A 15,355-nucleotide genomic window follows, 5' to 3' on the forward strand; every position below is an offset into this window, starting at 1 on the left:
TATAACAATTAGTACTCGTTACTTTCGTATCGTTACTCGTTACTTCTGATACCGCATGACATGGCACATGCTATGTTATGTAACAGCATCGAATCGAGTCGTATTTCGTACGCGTACAGTATGACGTCGCGTAAATAAAAATAAATCGAATGTAAACAATTAAAAATATTTGATAATTAACAGCTTTTGTTAACCAAGAAACAATTAACTCTCATTAGAGCGGCTTTATTATAATATATATTTTAAGATAAGAACATAAAACGTGAAAATACGCGATTATAAAAAACAAAAACATACATATTTATAATTTGTAAAAAATACTTTCTTACGTTGTTTCTGTTCGAATCTAAAACTTTGTCTACACACACAATACCTTTAATAAACAGTAAAAAACTTGGACGACGAATTTCCAAATCATACTTTTATTAATAAACAAACATCGTTCTTTGTAATGAATACGCGCGCGCATGCGTGAAACATACGAAAGATGCGAGTAACGAAATGCATTCGTGTGTAACGTTTCGTTACTCGTTACTAGATGCCGCACCCGTTACTCAGTAACGAATACATACGGTTTGCTACAGCTCTAGTGTTTTAACGTAGCAAAATCTTAAATATCAAGTGTTTACACTTTCGTTGCACTTTAAGTACTGAAACGTTGAAACCAAGAAGGCGTCTTTCTGTTACTAATTTTACTGTAGCCTAAATATTCACTCTACAGGACTTTTTACTTGACGCTTTGCTTGACGTATACTTTTGACTTTAGTTGTATTGTCGTTTTATTTGTGATTTTGTGATGTATATCGCGTAAAATCGTATTTGTGTAATTTTTATCATAGCGTAAAATATGATCGGTTTTATTACAATGAGCAGGTGATGTTTATCTTTTTGATGGAATGTTAGAAATGATCGTAAGAGAAGGTAGTATGCACAATATTTTGTTTTCTAGGTTAAGTGTTTCTGAATTTTTAGTTGCATAAAATAAACGAAACCTATACATGACTATCGAGGAAATGTTTTATGTGGTTCTACAAATGTTGCATAAAGTAAAGCGTGAACAAATTTCTCGGACATACTAAAGAAATTATATGTTCGGAAAAAATTGCAAGGTGGAAAAAATAAATTTGTTTAGACATTTGGTCGCTTGAATGTAGTGAAATCTAAATAAAATTCATAGTCTTCTAAAGGTAAATTGACGTTAATAGTTGTTACCTTTGGGTACTGCTAATGCTTGATAAATATTTATTGAAGTACATTTTTGAACAAAGGCTATTTTTACTGCCATTTTTATTTTAAACCTTCATGTGATTGACCATAGAAAACTCACCCATCTCTTGCTGCAAATTATAATCACCCTTATTTCTACCTGTTATTAATTATTAAGAACTAGAAATGAAATATTGAATAGAAATGTTCCCTCCACAATTGGTTTGTTTACACTTTAGGAAGGTGAGTGGTGGTGGTTTACGATTTGAAAAAAGGGGGAAAAAAGTAGTCATTTTTAGAAACCAACGTTTTCTAGTCTTGTAAATATATTGCTTGCCAATGAAGGTTTCTTATTTACAGGTTGCGAGTATGAATTCTAAGCACCAAAGCTCTCCAGCTCCTAGCCGCAGTGTGTCGCAGAGCAGCATTATCAGAGCCGGCTCACCTCTTCCAGTGCCAGTGTCGTACAGGTCAGCATAGAAGTTAGCTCATTGTGAAGCACACTGGGGGTGCAGTCCATAAATGTAGTGCCAGGTTAGGGAGTAGTCTAGATCCCAATACCATAACAATAGTGATGACTTCACCAACATGGCGCTCACGTCATTACCACCCCTACATTCTTATGGGACAAGCGCTGGAAAATGGGGTTTTGGGTGGGAAACAATCACATGCTTGTTTTGCACATACAGCAATTCAAACTAACTTTCGGGTATTGTATTCTATACTTCAGCCCTACCTATTATAATATAGGAATCGACACTAAAGTAATATTTCACATAGTATCATGTTCTATACTTCAGTCCTACCTACTCTAGTATAAGACATGGTAGCAGATTAATATTTCCCACAGTATTGTGTTATACCTCGGCCCTACAGCTGAAGTCAACCTTAAAGTCATTTTCAAAAAATGTATTAAATGTTATTTAAATAATTGTTGTAGTAGAGAAAAGTGCAAAAGGATGAAATCTGAAATGATTTTAAGGTAAATATGTATTGTATGGATTAGCGCCAAAAAAATTTGTACAAATATGAAATAACTTTCATTATGTGCTATCTTACGTCCTCTTTTCAAAACTGCCTGCGGAGATTAAAAATTCCAATTACTTTTGGAGATATCGCCGTTCTTATTTTGCAATACAAGCCCTATGTAATCATTCAACAGACGCCATTTTATATTTTGCCGTGTGTGCGTGAATGCCTAAATAACAGAAATTTTCCATTAGGTAAGGTTAGTTACATGATAAATACTTCAAAATAAACGGAAATTAAAAATAATATCAATTAATTTTACTTGTATAGTTTTAAGTATTTATAATGTAACTGACCTGACCTAACAAAACGGGACAAAGGTAGATTAGGTCAGGTCAGCTACAGTATAAATACTTTGAAACTGAACGGACATTAAAAATAATAAAAATTAATTTTAATGGTTGTTTAGTTTTAAAGTATTTATAATGTAGCTGACCTGACCTAACAAACCGGGAAAAAGGATGAACAGTAGGAACTCACATAATTTTCTTTTTACGTGATGTAGTCGTTCAACTACGTCGCGAAAAAAAAAAATCATACTTGTAAACAAGCAACAAAGGTGAAAACGCGGGAAGCCTACAATTCACTCCTCCTTCTGGACATACCCGAATACTCACGTTGGCAAGCCTTCTTTCAACAGACGAGAGGCAAACGCCCGATCGTGCATCTTCGGTTTTTTTTTTGTTTATTGTAAATAAATATGCAATTCATGAAAACTAATGGTCAATTAGGTTATGTTAGCTACATTATAAATACTTCAAAACATTGTGGATGGTTGATTTGGTTAGGATAGCTACATTAAAAATACTGTGAAATCATGTAAACGGTTTCCTAGCGCTGGATAGCTACATATTAAAAAGTTATTTGCTAAGCAACCATAAAATGATTTTACAGTTTTTTTAATGTAGCTATACTTACCTAATATAACCAACCATCCACAGTGTTTTAAAGTATTTTTAATTACTTCTTGCTAATTTTAAGAAAAGAAGACTTGCCAACGTGAGTATTCCGGTATGTCCAGAAAGATGTGTGAATCGTAGGCTTCCCCTGAACGCCGCATCAGTGCACATCATGAAAATTAAAAAATTCTATATCTCCTAAAGTATTGGGAATTTCTGATCTCCGCCGGGTTTAATGAAAAGAGGAAGTTAAAGAGCACAGAATAAAGGTATTTTCGGATTTTTAAAAGTTTTTTTTAAAAAAATCACCAAAAAATGAATATTAAAAAATTCAATATCTCCAAAAGTAATTGGAATTTTTTATCTCCGCAGGCGGTTCTGAAAAGAGGACGTAAGATAGCACATAATGAAAGTTATTTCATATTTGTACGATTTTTTTTGGCGCTAATCCGTACAATACATATTTACCGATTTTAAATTAAATTGACATATATTTCAATTTTTTATGACTTTGATTTTGGCATCAGGTAATTGATCAGAAGTAATTTTCTGAAGTGCAAGTGTAGAGTGCTGTAACTCAAATAAAACACATTATTATCAGCTGACGTATTGTAGGGAAACTGTCTACTGTTGTTCTTCTTTTGTGCACTGTTTGTTTAACGGGATACAATAGAGCCAGTCCTGTCAGACGTTATCCGGTAGAGCGCGCGGGTGTCGAGTATGTGCAGCGCTCGGCTGGGGCGGGGCTTACTCCGCGCGCGGGGTTGCCAAGACGTCAGTTGCGCGCTGGCCGCTGTCGCAGTGCCCCGGTTATCTGCCTCCCTGCCACCCGATATGTTTCCTCACAGCCAGACACCAGCTCCGCCAGGATCCATGGCATTCACATGCTGTGCGCGTTGTTTGTGCCTATGCTATTTTACAAACATTTTCAATTAAAACAGTTGTCAACTACATTATCTTCGCTGCAACAATTTATTTATTTATTTGTGATTTAGTTACTATTTGAAGAGTGGCTTATAGCGAGAGATTCTGATGGAAAATCTCGGCCTGGGTATGATTTTGTAGTCTAATTTCTAGCATAAACAGAAAACAATTAAAAAATAATTCCCAGTTTTATAACTCTAATTAAAAAAAACCTTTGACTTAATACTAAATACTTTAATTAAGTAATGTCTTAAATACTTCCTGAAATGTACAGGAACAAACACTACACAAAATTTAATGCTGTAATAAACAATGATACTCTAACCAGAATTTTTTTGTGTAATTTTATAGAGCAGCGGTTCCCAAACGGTGGGTCGCGACTCCCTAGTGGGTCGCGGAATGGTTACAGGTGGGTCGCGACTCGAACATAAAACCATCAGAAACCATCGAATAAACCATCAGAAAATATAAAAAAAAATCGAAACAAATCTAATTGTGTTCAAACACATATCTATTGTTAAATAAAGAACTGTTTTGCTACAAAGTGCTTATCTTTTGCCAACCATTTTCAAATCATATCACAAATTGTTTATGAATAATCAATTGGTATCTTTAAAAAAAAGCATATATATGTAGGCCTATATTTGCAATATTTTATGGTAAATTATACATACATAAAGAAGGGATAGGTACGATACAAATAATTTTTTTTACTCCACCATGGACCGATAGACTGTGGAGGTATTCCTGTAAGGAAAGGTGGGTCGCCAGCTGAAAAAGTTTGGGAACCACTGTTATAGAGAGTTTATTTACAAAGATAGTTTATATGTATGTACATTTATGACACAGTTGAAAGATATCATTAAAAATGTTATACAAAATCTGTACTATTTAAATAAATATATTAATTACATAGAATTTAGCATAACAACATTAAATATTGAAATTAACATGTTGACATATAATTTTTGAACAAAGAAATTATTGTCTTTCGAGCACTTTGACTGCTACGATACACATACTATTATTTTATTAAAAGTTTTCTATATAAATTTATAAGTTCAAATTTTATTTACAAATAAACATGAAATATGTGTTCGATAACACAAATTCTTAAAAAAAAATTGTATTGCTTTTACGATCCAAATATGATCATAATATTATCAACACTGTTATATTAGGACTGTGTCAAAAACAGAAGAACAAATGCATAACACTTAGGAAACCATAACTGAAGTAATCTGTTTTATGTTTTTCTTTAGTGATTCTTGAGCTTCTTTTACAAAGTTAGGCTCTCGCGGCTTTAGTCTTTGTGTAATTAATGGATCTGCTATCTCTGGAAGTAAGCACTCCGCAAATAATTGTTGTAGCTTTGAAAGCATGAATTTTTCCCTAATTTCTTTGTCGAACAAAATTCTTTCAACATGGAAATCATTTTTTGTATAAACTACAAAGTCGTGATATTTTCTACTGCAGACGCCAGGATGACCTTGAAACTGGTATTAAAAAAAAAAGTGGGTTTTCTTTAGATGCAAATCGCCCAAGTTTTTCTTCGATATACATAATTTTTTTTTGTTTTTGAAACATAGTCCTTTAATTTATCGTCTCCAGCTGAAAATAAGCATTTAACTTCCAGAAAACCATCGTCTGCCACTAGTACATCTGGAGATATTCTGAGAAATGAAAAGCGTGGATGTACAAAAAAGCCACAATCTTCGATTTTTACATTTTTTAGTTTGGAATACATATTCTTAGCCACATTTTCGTTGACTCGTCCAAACTATACGGCCTTGGAATTTATCTCCCTGTGATACAAAATTGATTTTATTAGACAGTGGCAGAATGTGTGTGTTCTTTTTACCACAGAACCGAAATTAGATGCTGTAAGTCTGTTCATAGGAGCATCTCTCCATTTAGTGAACTCGTGTTGACCAACAGTACTTCTTTCCAACTCATGCATATGTTGTAATGTTGTTGCATCCCGGTTCAGGTTTTCGGGGATAAACTTCATCTTTGTATCAAGTTCTTCAGGACTTAACACGTCGTCAGGACACACAATGTCTTCAGCACTTGGACCATACTCCAAATCAGGACCAGGAGTGTTGTTTGGTCGTTTATTTTTATTTGGAGGGCCATCTTCATACTGGAAACCGCAAACTGAACGGCGTTTCTCTCTATTTTTTAAAACTGTTTGGAAGTACTTTCCTGGGCTTTGATCAAATTTGTTTTTCCATGGGCTGAAGTGCCAGCTTGGACCACTGACATGGGCCAGTCCAGCATCCCATACAAACGAGCTTGATAAGAACCTCTTTTAGTAAAGTTTATCCGTTTTCAACCTGAAAAATTGGCTACCATACTCATATATCGCACAACCTGATTTGTAGTTTTGTTAAGTACGAGTCTATCATCTTTCATCACCATAGGATCAAGAGCCTTTTCAATAGCTTCCATAATCCTAGACTCTTTCATCAATGTCACAAAATTTTCGTCATGGTTTTTTTTTTCCCCAGTATTCTGCACGGCAGTTTTCGGCAGTTTTTGTGACAACCGAATACATGGTGAGAACCATTTTTTATGTCAAGTTTCATTGCTTTTCCAGCGCCGGATTTTAATGTTACTATTCATGATTCAAGCAAACGACGCGCAAGAGGTGGAAATGACATATTTCTGGAAATTTTGTTCAAATTTTTTTTTTACAGTGTGGTTTTCACACTCAACTTTTATGACTTCCCTTCCGTACGGAACGTGCTGCTTTATTCTAGAGTATTATTCTTTAATCTAACAGTCCTGTCCGTAATGTCCGACCTGTAACATAACACTTTTTCTCAATCTATCAATTAAATAGTGAATATCACTGTAAGTTTTTGTGGAAAATTTTGAAATACTTATAATAAATTTATCCAAGGAATAAATTACAGCTCAATCATCCATTAATCACAGAAATTTTCCTTTAAACTATAGGTTACTTTTACTAGTTCTCAATTGTGTCCTCTCTGTTACAAAGTATTAATTAAAAAATAATCAAATGATCATAGTTTTCAATTAGAATGATTGACCAAGTCTAAAGTTTATGTAACCACAATAAAACATAGTTGATTAATTAATGGTTGATTAATTGAGTTGTTAAATTGAAAGAAAAAAGAAAACGAACATGCCCTGCCTGTAACAAAGGAATGGTTGCCTACCTATTCAAGTATAGAACACGATAGCAAAAATACATTGAATACAGTATATTATATACCTACTACAATTCTGCAATTCTGCCTGTTTTGTTATTTATTTTTTTTCACTACCACATTTTATAATTTAATTGTAGAACACAATACCAGGAATATTTTTTGTACATTTATTTTACTACCTATCTCTACAACAATATCTTTCGCTAACCAAGCGTGCAAATCTTCCCAATCCAAAACGCCCATTCCCGTGCTTTTACTGTAAGAATGTAGAGCTCATAATTACTTAAGCTTAGCCTTGTTGATGACTTCAATATACTTACCGTATCACAATGTGAATGTGTGTGTGTATGTATGTGTATATATGTATGTGTGTATATATATATATGTATATGTGTGTGTATATGTGTGTGTGTATATATATATATATACACATATATACATATATAGGTATATATACACACACAAATATACACAGTGATATTCACCACAAATATGGTTAAATTGTCTACTTTCAAAAGTTGTTCTTTGGTAGACACAACTTCCTTCATATAAATCACTTCCACATTGTCATTTTATACACATACTTCAGTATGCAAACATATCTATGTTTCTTTTGCAATGTTAAGTGTTAGGTAAAATAGTTTACTTGGTTAGGTGAATCATAAAATTTAGTGGGTAATGTAAAAAGGGCTCGTTTTCCTATAGGTTAATTTTGTAATTTTTTAAGTGATAAAAACAAAGCGGGTATGTCAGAAAATATACATATACACACACACACACACATGCGCACACACACACACACACAATTTTATGATTCACCTAACCAAGTAAACTATTATACCTAACATTGGAAAAGAAATACAACACACCTCTCATCAAACACATCAAAATAAATGCTCATAATAAACAACTACAAATCACAAACATCCAAAAAAAAATTGCCATTTCTCCATTTCACTTTTTCTATATCATGAAACATGAATTTTCCTGTTTACTACAAATAAACAAACACATTCTTTCTATACACTGCACTGTTATATTAATTCAATATAATAAATTCTCCAATACCTACTTATCAGTTATTGTGTACTTATTTATTCAATTCATTAAAATTTTCGATCTGCTTATTAATTGTTCCATGTTCACTCCAAAAGTCATACTATCCATTTTTTTTTTTTTCCATGGTGCTACTTTGAATTTTGCTGTTGCCAATATGACACACTATTTATTCCTTCTTTCAGCAATACAATTTGTTATCATTGGCCTACTTCCATGGGATTATACATTTCCCCTATTTTATTTCCTACCAAGAGTAAGGCCGGTGTAATTTTTTGAATTTGACCCCCAGGTTACACGTGGCACGTCAGGACTTGCGTTGACTGCGGGATATCTTCACAGACTGTTTGAACTCTGCTGTAAGATGTGTTGATTTTGCAGAGTCGCAGCTTCTAACAAAAAAAAATTAAATTCGGAAAGATATATTTCAGAGTTCTTCTAATTATTCCTGATGACTTAGTAAAATGGCTAAACATTATTTGAAGAATTTTATTACCTGCCAATAATGTTATCCAAATAAAATTTTTGTGCTATTTCTTGATTGCTTATCATTATCATTCATTAACGCCAGCCTGCGGCCAGGCCAGCAAAGTAAAATGCATCCATCTTTCTCTGCAACTCCACCATTCCTCATCCCTCATTCTAATCTTCTCTTCTCTCCTGCACTCTTTCAACTACCTGCTCTTCCCACCTCCTCCTTGGACTTCATCTGGGACCTCTTTATGTCTACTTCAACTCCATCATTTTCCTAGGCAGCCTCTTTTTTCCTGTACTCCTGCTTGATTAGTGAAATTTTGGTAACATCATAGCATTAGTTTTTTATGTTTAAATATAATTGTCTTTGAAGCCTAGTGGTAATTCTGTTTGTATGGTGTGTTCAAGTAGTTTACCTATTATTTCATATCAGGGCTCATTCTCATGGACATCAGGGTCACTGGCAATGAGGGGGGATGAGGTGAGAATGTAGCATCGACGTAATGCATTGGTGGGGTAAGTAAACCCACTGGCTCACGACGTCTTATCATGTTTTCCATGCTCAAAAAAATCAGACTCGTGGGAATTGCACCTGGACCACAATATTTTTTTCCAAGGCTTCAAACACAATTATATTTAAATATAAAAATAAAAACTAATACCATGTTTTTATCAAATTTGCAATAAGCAAGCAGGAGTACAGGACTTAAATGAGATCATGGGAAAAGAGGGGCTGCCTAGGAGAGTGATGGAGTTGAAGTCAAAGAAAGAGGGCCACGAGGAGACCAAGGAGGAGGTGGGAAGAGCAGACAGATAGTTAAAGGAGTGTTGGAGAGAGAAAACTGGTGGAAAGACAGAGGAAGATGGAGGCATTTTACTTTGCTGACCCAGCCACATGCTGGAAGCAGTTGATGAATATTATTATTATTATTATTATTATGATGATGATGATGATGATGATGACTAATCAAGCAATAGTACAAAAATTGTACAATACAATTACAACACAATAATAATTTTAAAAAATTTCATACATTTAATTATTAAATAAATATATAATTGCCCTCTCAACCACAATGTCTATATTGTGAAGCAAATAAGTACTATCAATACAAGTAATGCTACTTTCACATAATTTTTAGGTATGTATATTTCTTATATGGAGTGTTTCAGATTATTTAATGTATTTGAGAATATGTTCATTGATGTAGATTTTATTCTGGTACATACTTTAAATATTATATTTCTAGATATTTGAGAATGTATTCATAAAGGCTTGTTGGATATTGTGTTATTGCTTACAGAATGGATTGCATGTCAGCAGCAGCAAAGCGTTACAAATATTTACGACGCCTTGTCAAGTTTCAGCAAATGGACTTTGAATTTGCATTTTGGCAAATGTGGTATCTTTTCACTTCACCTCAGAAAGTTTATAGGATATTTCAGTCACGAAAACGTAAGTTCGCTAACAAATAAGAACTAAATTTATGCATTGGTATGGAGTGTTTTTTTTATTAATTTTTGTTTTATATTTGTCAAGTTAGGGAAAAGAAATTAGAATTTTACAAAATAACTGCTTCAAGCAAAAATATTTTTTTATGAAAGTGGTTATGAAGGTGCTAGTTTCTATGTAAGTTTTTTCTGTAACTATTCTATGTAAGTTGCTCTTGTGTATAGGGATGCATTGACAGCACATTCACATTTTCTCGATACTCAATATCATTAGTAATAATACTCAGTGGCGTGTGGTGGAGTTATTGTGTGGGTAAGCTGTCTCGGCCATCCCCGACCTTAAGGTGGGGGGCCCTCCCCCGGAAAAATTTGGATTTCTAGGTGCAAAATGGGGCTATTTTTGCAGTTTTCCTGGTAGAAGTATAAAATGCACTTGGCCAGCAAAAAAGTTTTCCAAGTAATGGGAAGCCTGTTAACCACTCATTTTTCGAATATAAATTACAATTAAAATGTCTAACAAAAGATTTTCCTGTTGTTTTTATGTCTAAATCAGGAGTCGGTCTCCCCACTGCCAAACACTTTTTTTTTATCTTCAAAAGAAAAAAGAATTAAAATCAGTACTCAAAAAATTGCAAACAACGCAGTGGCTGTGTTCTCGGCTGGGGCCGGGTTGAGAGTCCTGCTCCATCCCGGACAGCATACGCTGCGGAACTCACAGCTTACCTTGTTGGCACATGGACGGCAGTCGCAGATGAAGTTTACATTCTCACTGGCTAGCACTTAAAACGAAAACAGTAAACACCAAAATAGAATAAAATGTTCTTAAAACTGACACTGTTGCGCAATGAAAACTTGCCTTATAAGTTGTAAAAATAAATTTTTTACCAGTATTTGTTTGTTGCACGACACAACGAAACTTCTGCCTGCCGACACGCGCACACACAGCTAAGGCCAGCTGCTCTGGGTACAGCGGGCCTTGAGCGAACATTACCGAAGTAGTCTTACGAAGATACGCGAATCATTCCTCCCCCCCCCCTCCGCCTGGTCTCCTCGTCCACCCGGCTTTCACGTTACCATGACAACCGGGTGACACGCTAACCGACGTGCCCGCTACGGTGATCACATCGCATTGGCACACGAGATGAAATTACCAGATAGCAAAAATTATTACATTATGCCAATCAGCATAACAACAGGGTAAGCACTGCTTACCTAGTGTCTATTGAATACACGCCACTGATAATACTTTAATCAGAAGATATTCTCTATTGATAGTTGTCTCTATCAAGCTGTGAGAGCAAATTAATAGTAAATGTTGTTTTATCCTAAACATTGTACAGTTTCCATTCGACTGTAGTCTGTCAGAACATAATAATGTCAACTATTGTTTTAAAGATTAAGTTGTAAGAAATGAAAGTCTCTCTTGATTATTTGAAAATATTAATATTAATTTTTTTTAGTAATAATAAACCTATAAGGTATAAAAAATTATATAATTTATTTTATCTTCTTTTCTAACAATAATAACTACTCAACACAGGCAAATTAAAACTGTAAATGTAGGTTTGGGAAGTAATACTGTATGTTATCAATTGCGTAAAATTGGTTTTTACAGCCCTGCTATTGCACCGGGGGTGGTTTCGGATTAAGTTAGACGTTATGCCTAGGGTGCCACCTAGTGATGGGATTGTTACCGGGAAACTAAATATTGGGAAAATTCCCATTTTGGGAAAAAAAAGTTTCACATAATACTATGCATATTTAATTAATTTTCACTTGATAGGCCTTTACACAGTATTAAATGACTAAAGACGAGGAATACTCTGGAATTTACGATCTCGACCAATATCTTTATCTAATTACTAAAACTACCTACTACAGAGATAAACGATTATAATATAGGTAGTAATTTCTTTGCAACTTGCAGAAATGTCAAATTATGGTGCACTATAATAGTTCGAAGCAATTTATTCATCTTCAGAAATTTCGTTATCTGACTCAACGTAGGTAACTTCTTCACATGCTTCGGAGTCAGTTTCGTCTGCATCATTTGAACTGCTACTGCTTAACTTTCGCTTGAAGCTAAAAAAAAAATTAATTAAAAAGTCAGTCTAATGGGCATGTCACAAAATAAATAAATAAATTAATTAAACAAATAAAACTGACAGTACCTTCGATTCTCTGCATGTACTACTTGCATAGAGGAAGAGCATGCTGGGACTTCAGATAAGCTTACATCTTTGGAATATTTCCTCTGGTTATCTTGCTGTCCCTGGGATGAGTTCTGCTTTTGCATTAGCTTCCAGTTGTGGGACAAGCAGGTAATTTTACCTGCCCTAGAAGTTGTGAGGCGATTCCTTTTCTTGCTATGAATCCATGAGAATGTACTGAAGGATCTCTCGGTGGCTGCAGATGTTACTGGAGCTGTTAAAATTTGAATAGCCACTTCTGATAACGCTGTGGTTCCACATAATCCCGCCACCATGTTACTGGATTCATTGTTTCCACACTTATCCTTATGAATTTCTTACCCCACAAGTCCTCCTTGGACAGATAATTAGCTAAGACTTTCATAACATTCATCACGTCAGCTTTCATGTTAATGCAAAGAGAGTGGATGAATTTCATGCCATCTACCTGCTCTTCTTTTGTCAGAAAGTGACCTTGAGTTGATGGATCCAAAAGGGTAGCAGCATGATGTATGGTTCGTATACTGTTAGCCTTCCTCAATTTTAACTTCACTAAAATACTTGACTCTTCTGAAGCTGATAAAGGGGATTGTGGAAGTAAGTCAACTAGCTTGTTTTCAATTTCACTGAATGCTTTGTAAACCTTGTGAATGTTACAGTCATTGGATTCTAGTATAGTAATCCATTAAACTATTGGTTTTAAAATATTGCTAATTTTTTCGACCCTGACCCAAAATACAGCTTCATCAAGAAGTCGTGTTTTCATTTCCTTTGTAAGAGTTGCTGTTGCTTCTCCGTGAACTGATAAGATCTGAAGACTAACTTTACAGTCGAGAAGACTTTCAAGGCACTGAAGGTAACTCCCCCAGCGAGTTTTACACAGCAACTTCAAACTTACATTACAATTCCTTTCTGATTTAATTTTTTCCATTAAAGCATTTAAAACCTGTGTATTTTTTATTGTTTTGACTATGTCAACAACAGTTGCCATAAATGTTCCAGCAGACTTACATTTCAGAATATCATTACATAACAAATGCAGGGTATGGGCCAAACATCGTAAAGGAATTATGTGATCAAACTTTTGTTGCACTAAAGTGAAAGCTTTTTGCATATTACAGCAAGGAATTTTTCGGGCCCATACTTTTCGATAACAGAAGAAATTTATTTTTCAAGATATTCACTTGTGTGTCTGTTTTCTTTTGTGCAGATAAAATAAACAAATACTGGTTCTGGTTTAGTCAAAACAAAATTTAAGATACTTTCATTGCAGATTTAGATTTTTTGCATTTTGTAATTCGGCAGATAGTAGTGTCTGCATTTCAACATACTGTTCATCTAAATGTGTCATAACCAGAGACTTTTGTGTGGGAAGTTTATAAGCTGGTTTCACGGCTTTGAAAAAATCTATCCACAAGGGATGTTCAACTAATGAAAGGGCTACCCCACTAACATATATAGCTTTTGCAAGCATCGTATTCAAGTGTGCATTCTCTTCATTAGTCATGCGGTCCAAAAACATTCCCATTGCCTGTTGATTTTGTTTAGCTTTAGCATTCCAAATAGGTATTGTACTGTTACTACTGACAGCAGGTAGGTGTAGATGTGATGTTGCTGGCAATGTTGCAGTAATTAGGCCTACATCTGAGTTTGATTGCATGGATGAAGGCACAGAAGCAGTCTCTAAATTGTTTGTGACATTTATAACTGGAGATGTTATCTTCCCAACTCTTAAAATACTGTTTTTTAAGTCCACTGGGCATTTAAAGCATTTGACAATATGATCAGATATTTTTGTGACATTTGCAAATTTATAATGTTTTCCACAATACTCGCAGTCTACAGTTTTATCACCTCTTTCGTTGTACACTTTCCAAACACTACTTTTATTTCTTCCCATTTTTAACACTTTTATTTCAACTGGCTTTCATAAACACTGTCACCACAAAGTAACAAAAGTCATCACAATAGCACACAGTTTTGAGGTTATGGTTTTTTTACATTTCTAGCATGCTAACCAACAGTCACATTGAAAATGTTTGAAGTTATTAGTTCAAAACTGCCAACTGAAACTATTGTTCTTAAGTAATAATTACTGCAGCCAAATGGTAAATAATACATATTATATAATATAACATATAATAATTATATTGTAACGAAACATTGTTACAGATGAACTTTTTGCATTGGTTTTGTGAATCGATATATATTTAGTTTTCAGTGCCATGTTTGTTTGATATATTGAAGTATGTGCTATGGTATTGGAATTGTGATATTGTATGTACATTACTCTATGCTTAGGAAGGAGTTTTAAAAATGAATGAAAGAATTGATATCCTCGAAAAGGAAATAATTAAAAAGAAATACGAAGGCCGTGTTTTTCCTTTTGAAATGATAATCGTATAAGATTATATTTTATGAGTGAAGAAATTAACTAAATACAATCGAGTCTGTCGACTAATACTGAGTACTCGTCGGAATTTCAGAAGTCCAAAGGTATGAATTTCGTTCTCTACCATTGACAACAGTTGGCCGGGATTTATAATTAAAACATTATAATATAAACTATATCGTGGTGTGCATTAATGTTGGAACCCAATTTTAATATTGACAATAACTTTTGTGTTTTTAAATGATGTGCCCAACCTAACTTCCAGTCATTTAACAAACATTTGAGCTGACACAAATGGTTTATTTGTTCATAATTTTACATACTTAATTATAATTTTCCATATACCATCACAGATTCAAGCTAACCATATTGTTCGAGCTTTATTTTTTGTGTAGAATCTGTATTCCAGTATTGAGGATTAGTCTATAAGTAATTTTTTTTATTTTTATTTTGTAATTATAACACAGAATATTATACATGCACACACACTCACAGAGAAAATTTTTATTCACAATGAAGCTCCTAATGTTAGTATTAGAATATATTAAAACAAAA

General features: G+C 34.0%; 1 protein-coding gene across 3 annotated transcripts in view; it reads left to right on the plus strand.

Moving 5' to 3' along the window:
* Positions 1-549: 549 nt before the first annotated feature.
* The window catches only part of LOC134543236 (protein unc-50 homolog), a 30,498-nt gene continuing 15,692 nt past the window's right edge, over positions 550-15,355 (plus strand). Inside the window, exons 1-3 of one of the 3 annotated variants that reach the window (XM_063388150.1) lie at positions 550-873; positions 1,567-1,676; positions 10,072-10,223. In XM_063388150.1, the coding sequence (XP_063244220.1) occupies positions 1,576-1,676; positions 10,072-10,223 (253 nt within the window). In that variant the 5' untranslated portion in view covers positions 550-873; positions 1,567-1,575. Of the gene's footprint in view, positions 922-944; positions 1,188-1,566; positions 1,677-10,071; positions 10,224-15,355 lie in introns of those variants that run through there. The other 2 variants (XM_063388142.1, XM_063388157.1) reach the window with 2 other exon arrangements.

This window comes from Bacillus rossius, chromosome 1 (assembly GCF_032445375.1).
Source record: "Bacillus rossius redtenbacheri isolate Brsri chromosome 1, Brsri_v3, whole genome shotgun sequence".
NCBI lineage: Eukaryota > Metazoa > Arthropoda > Insecta > Phasmatodea > Bacillidae > Bacillus > Bacillus rossius.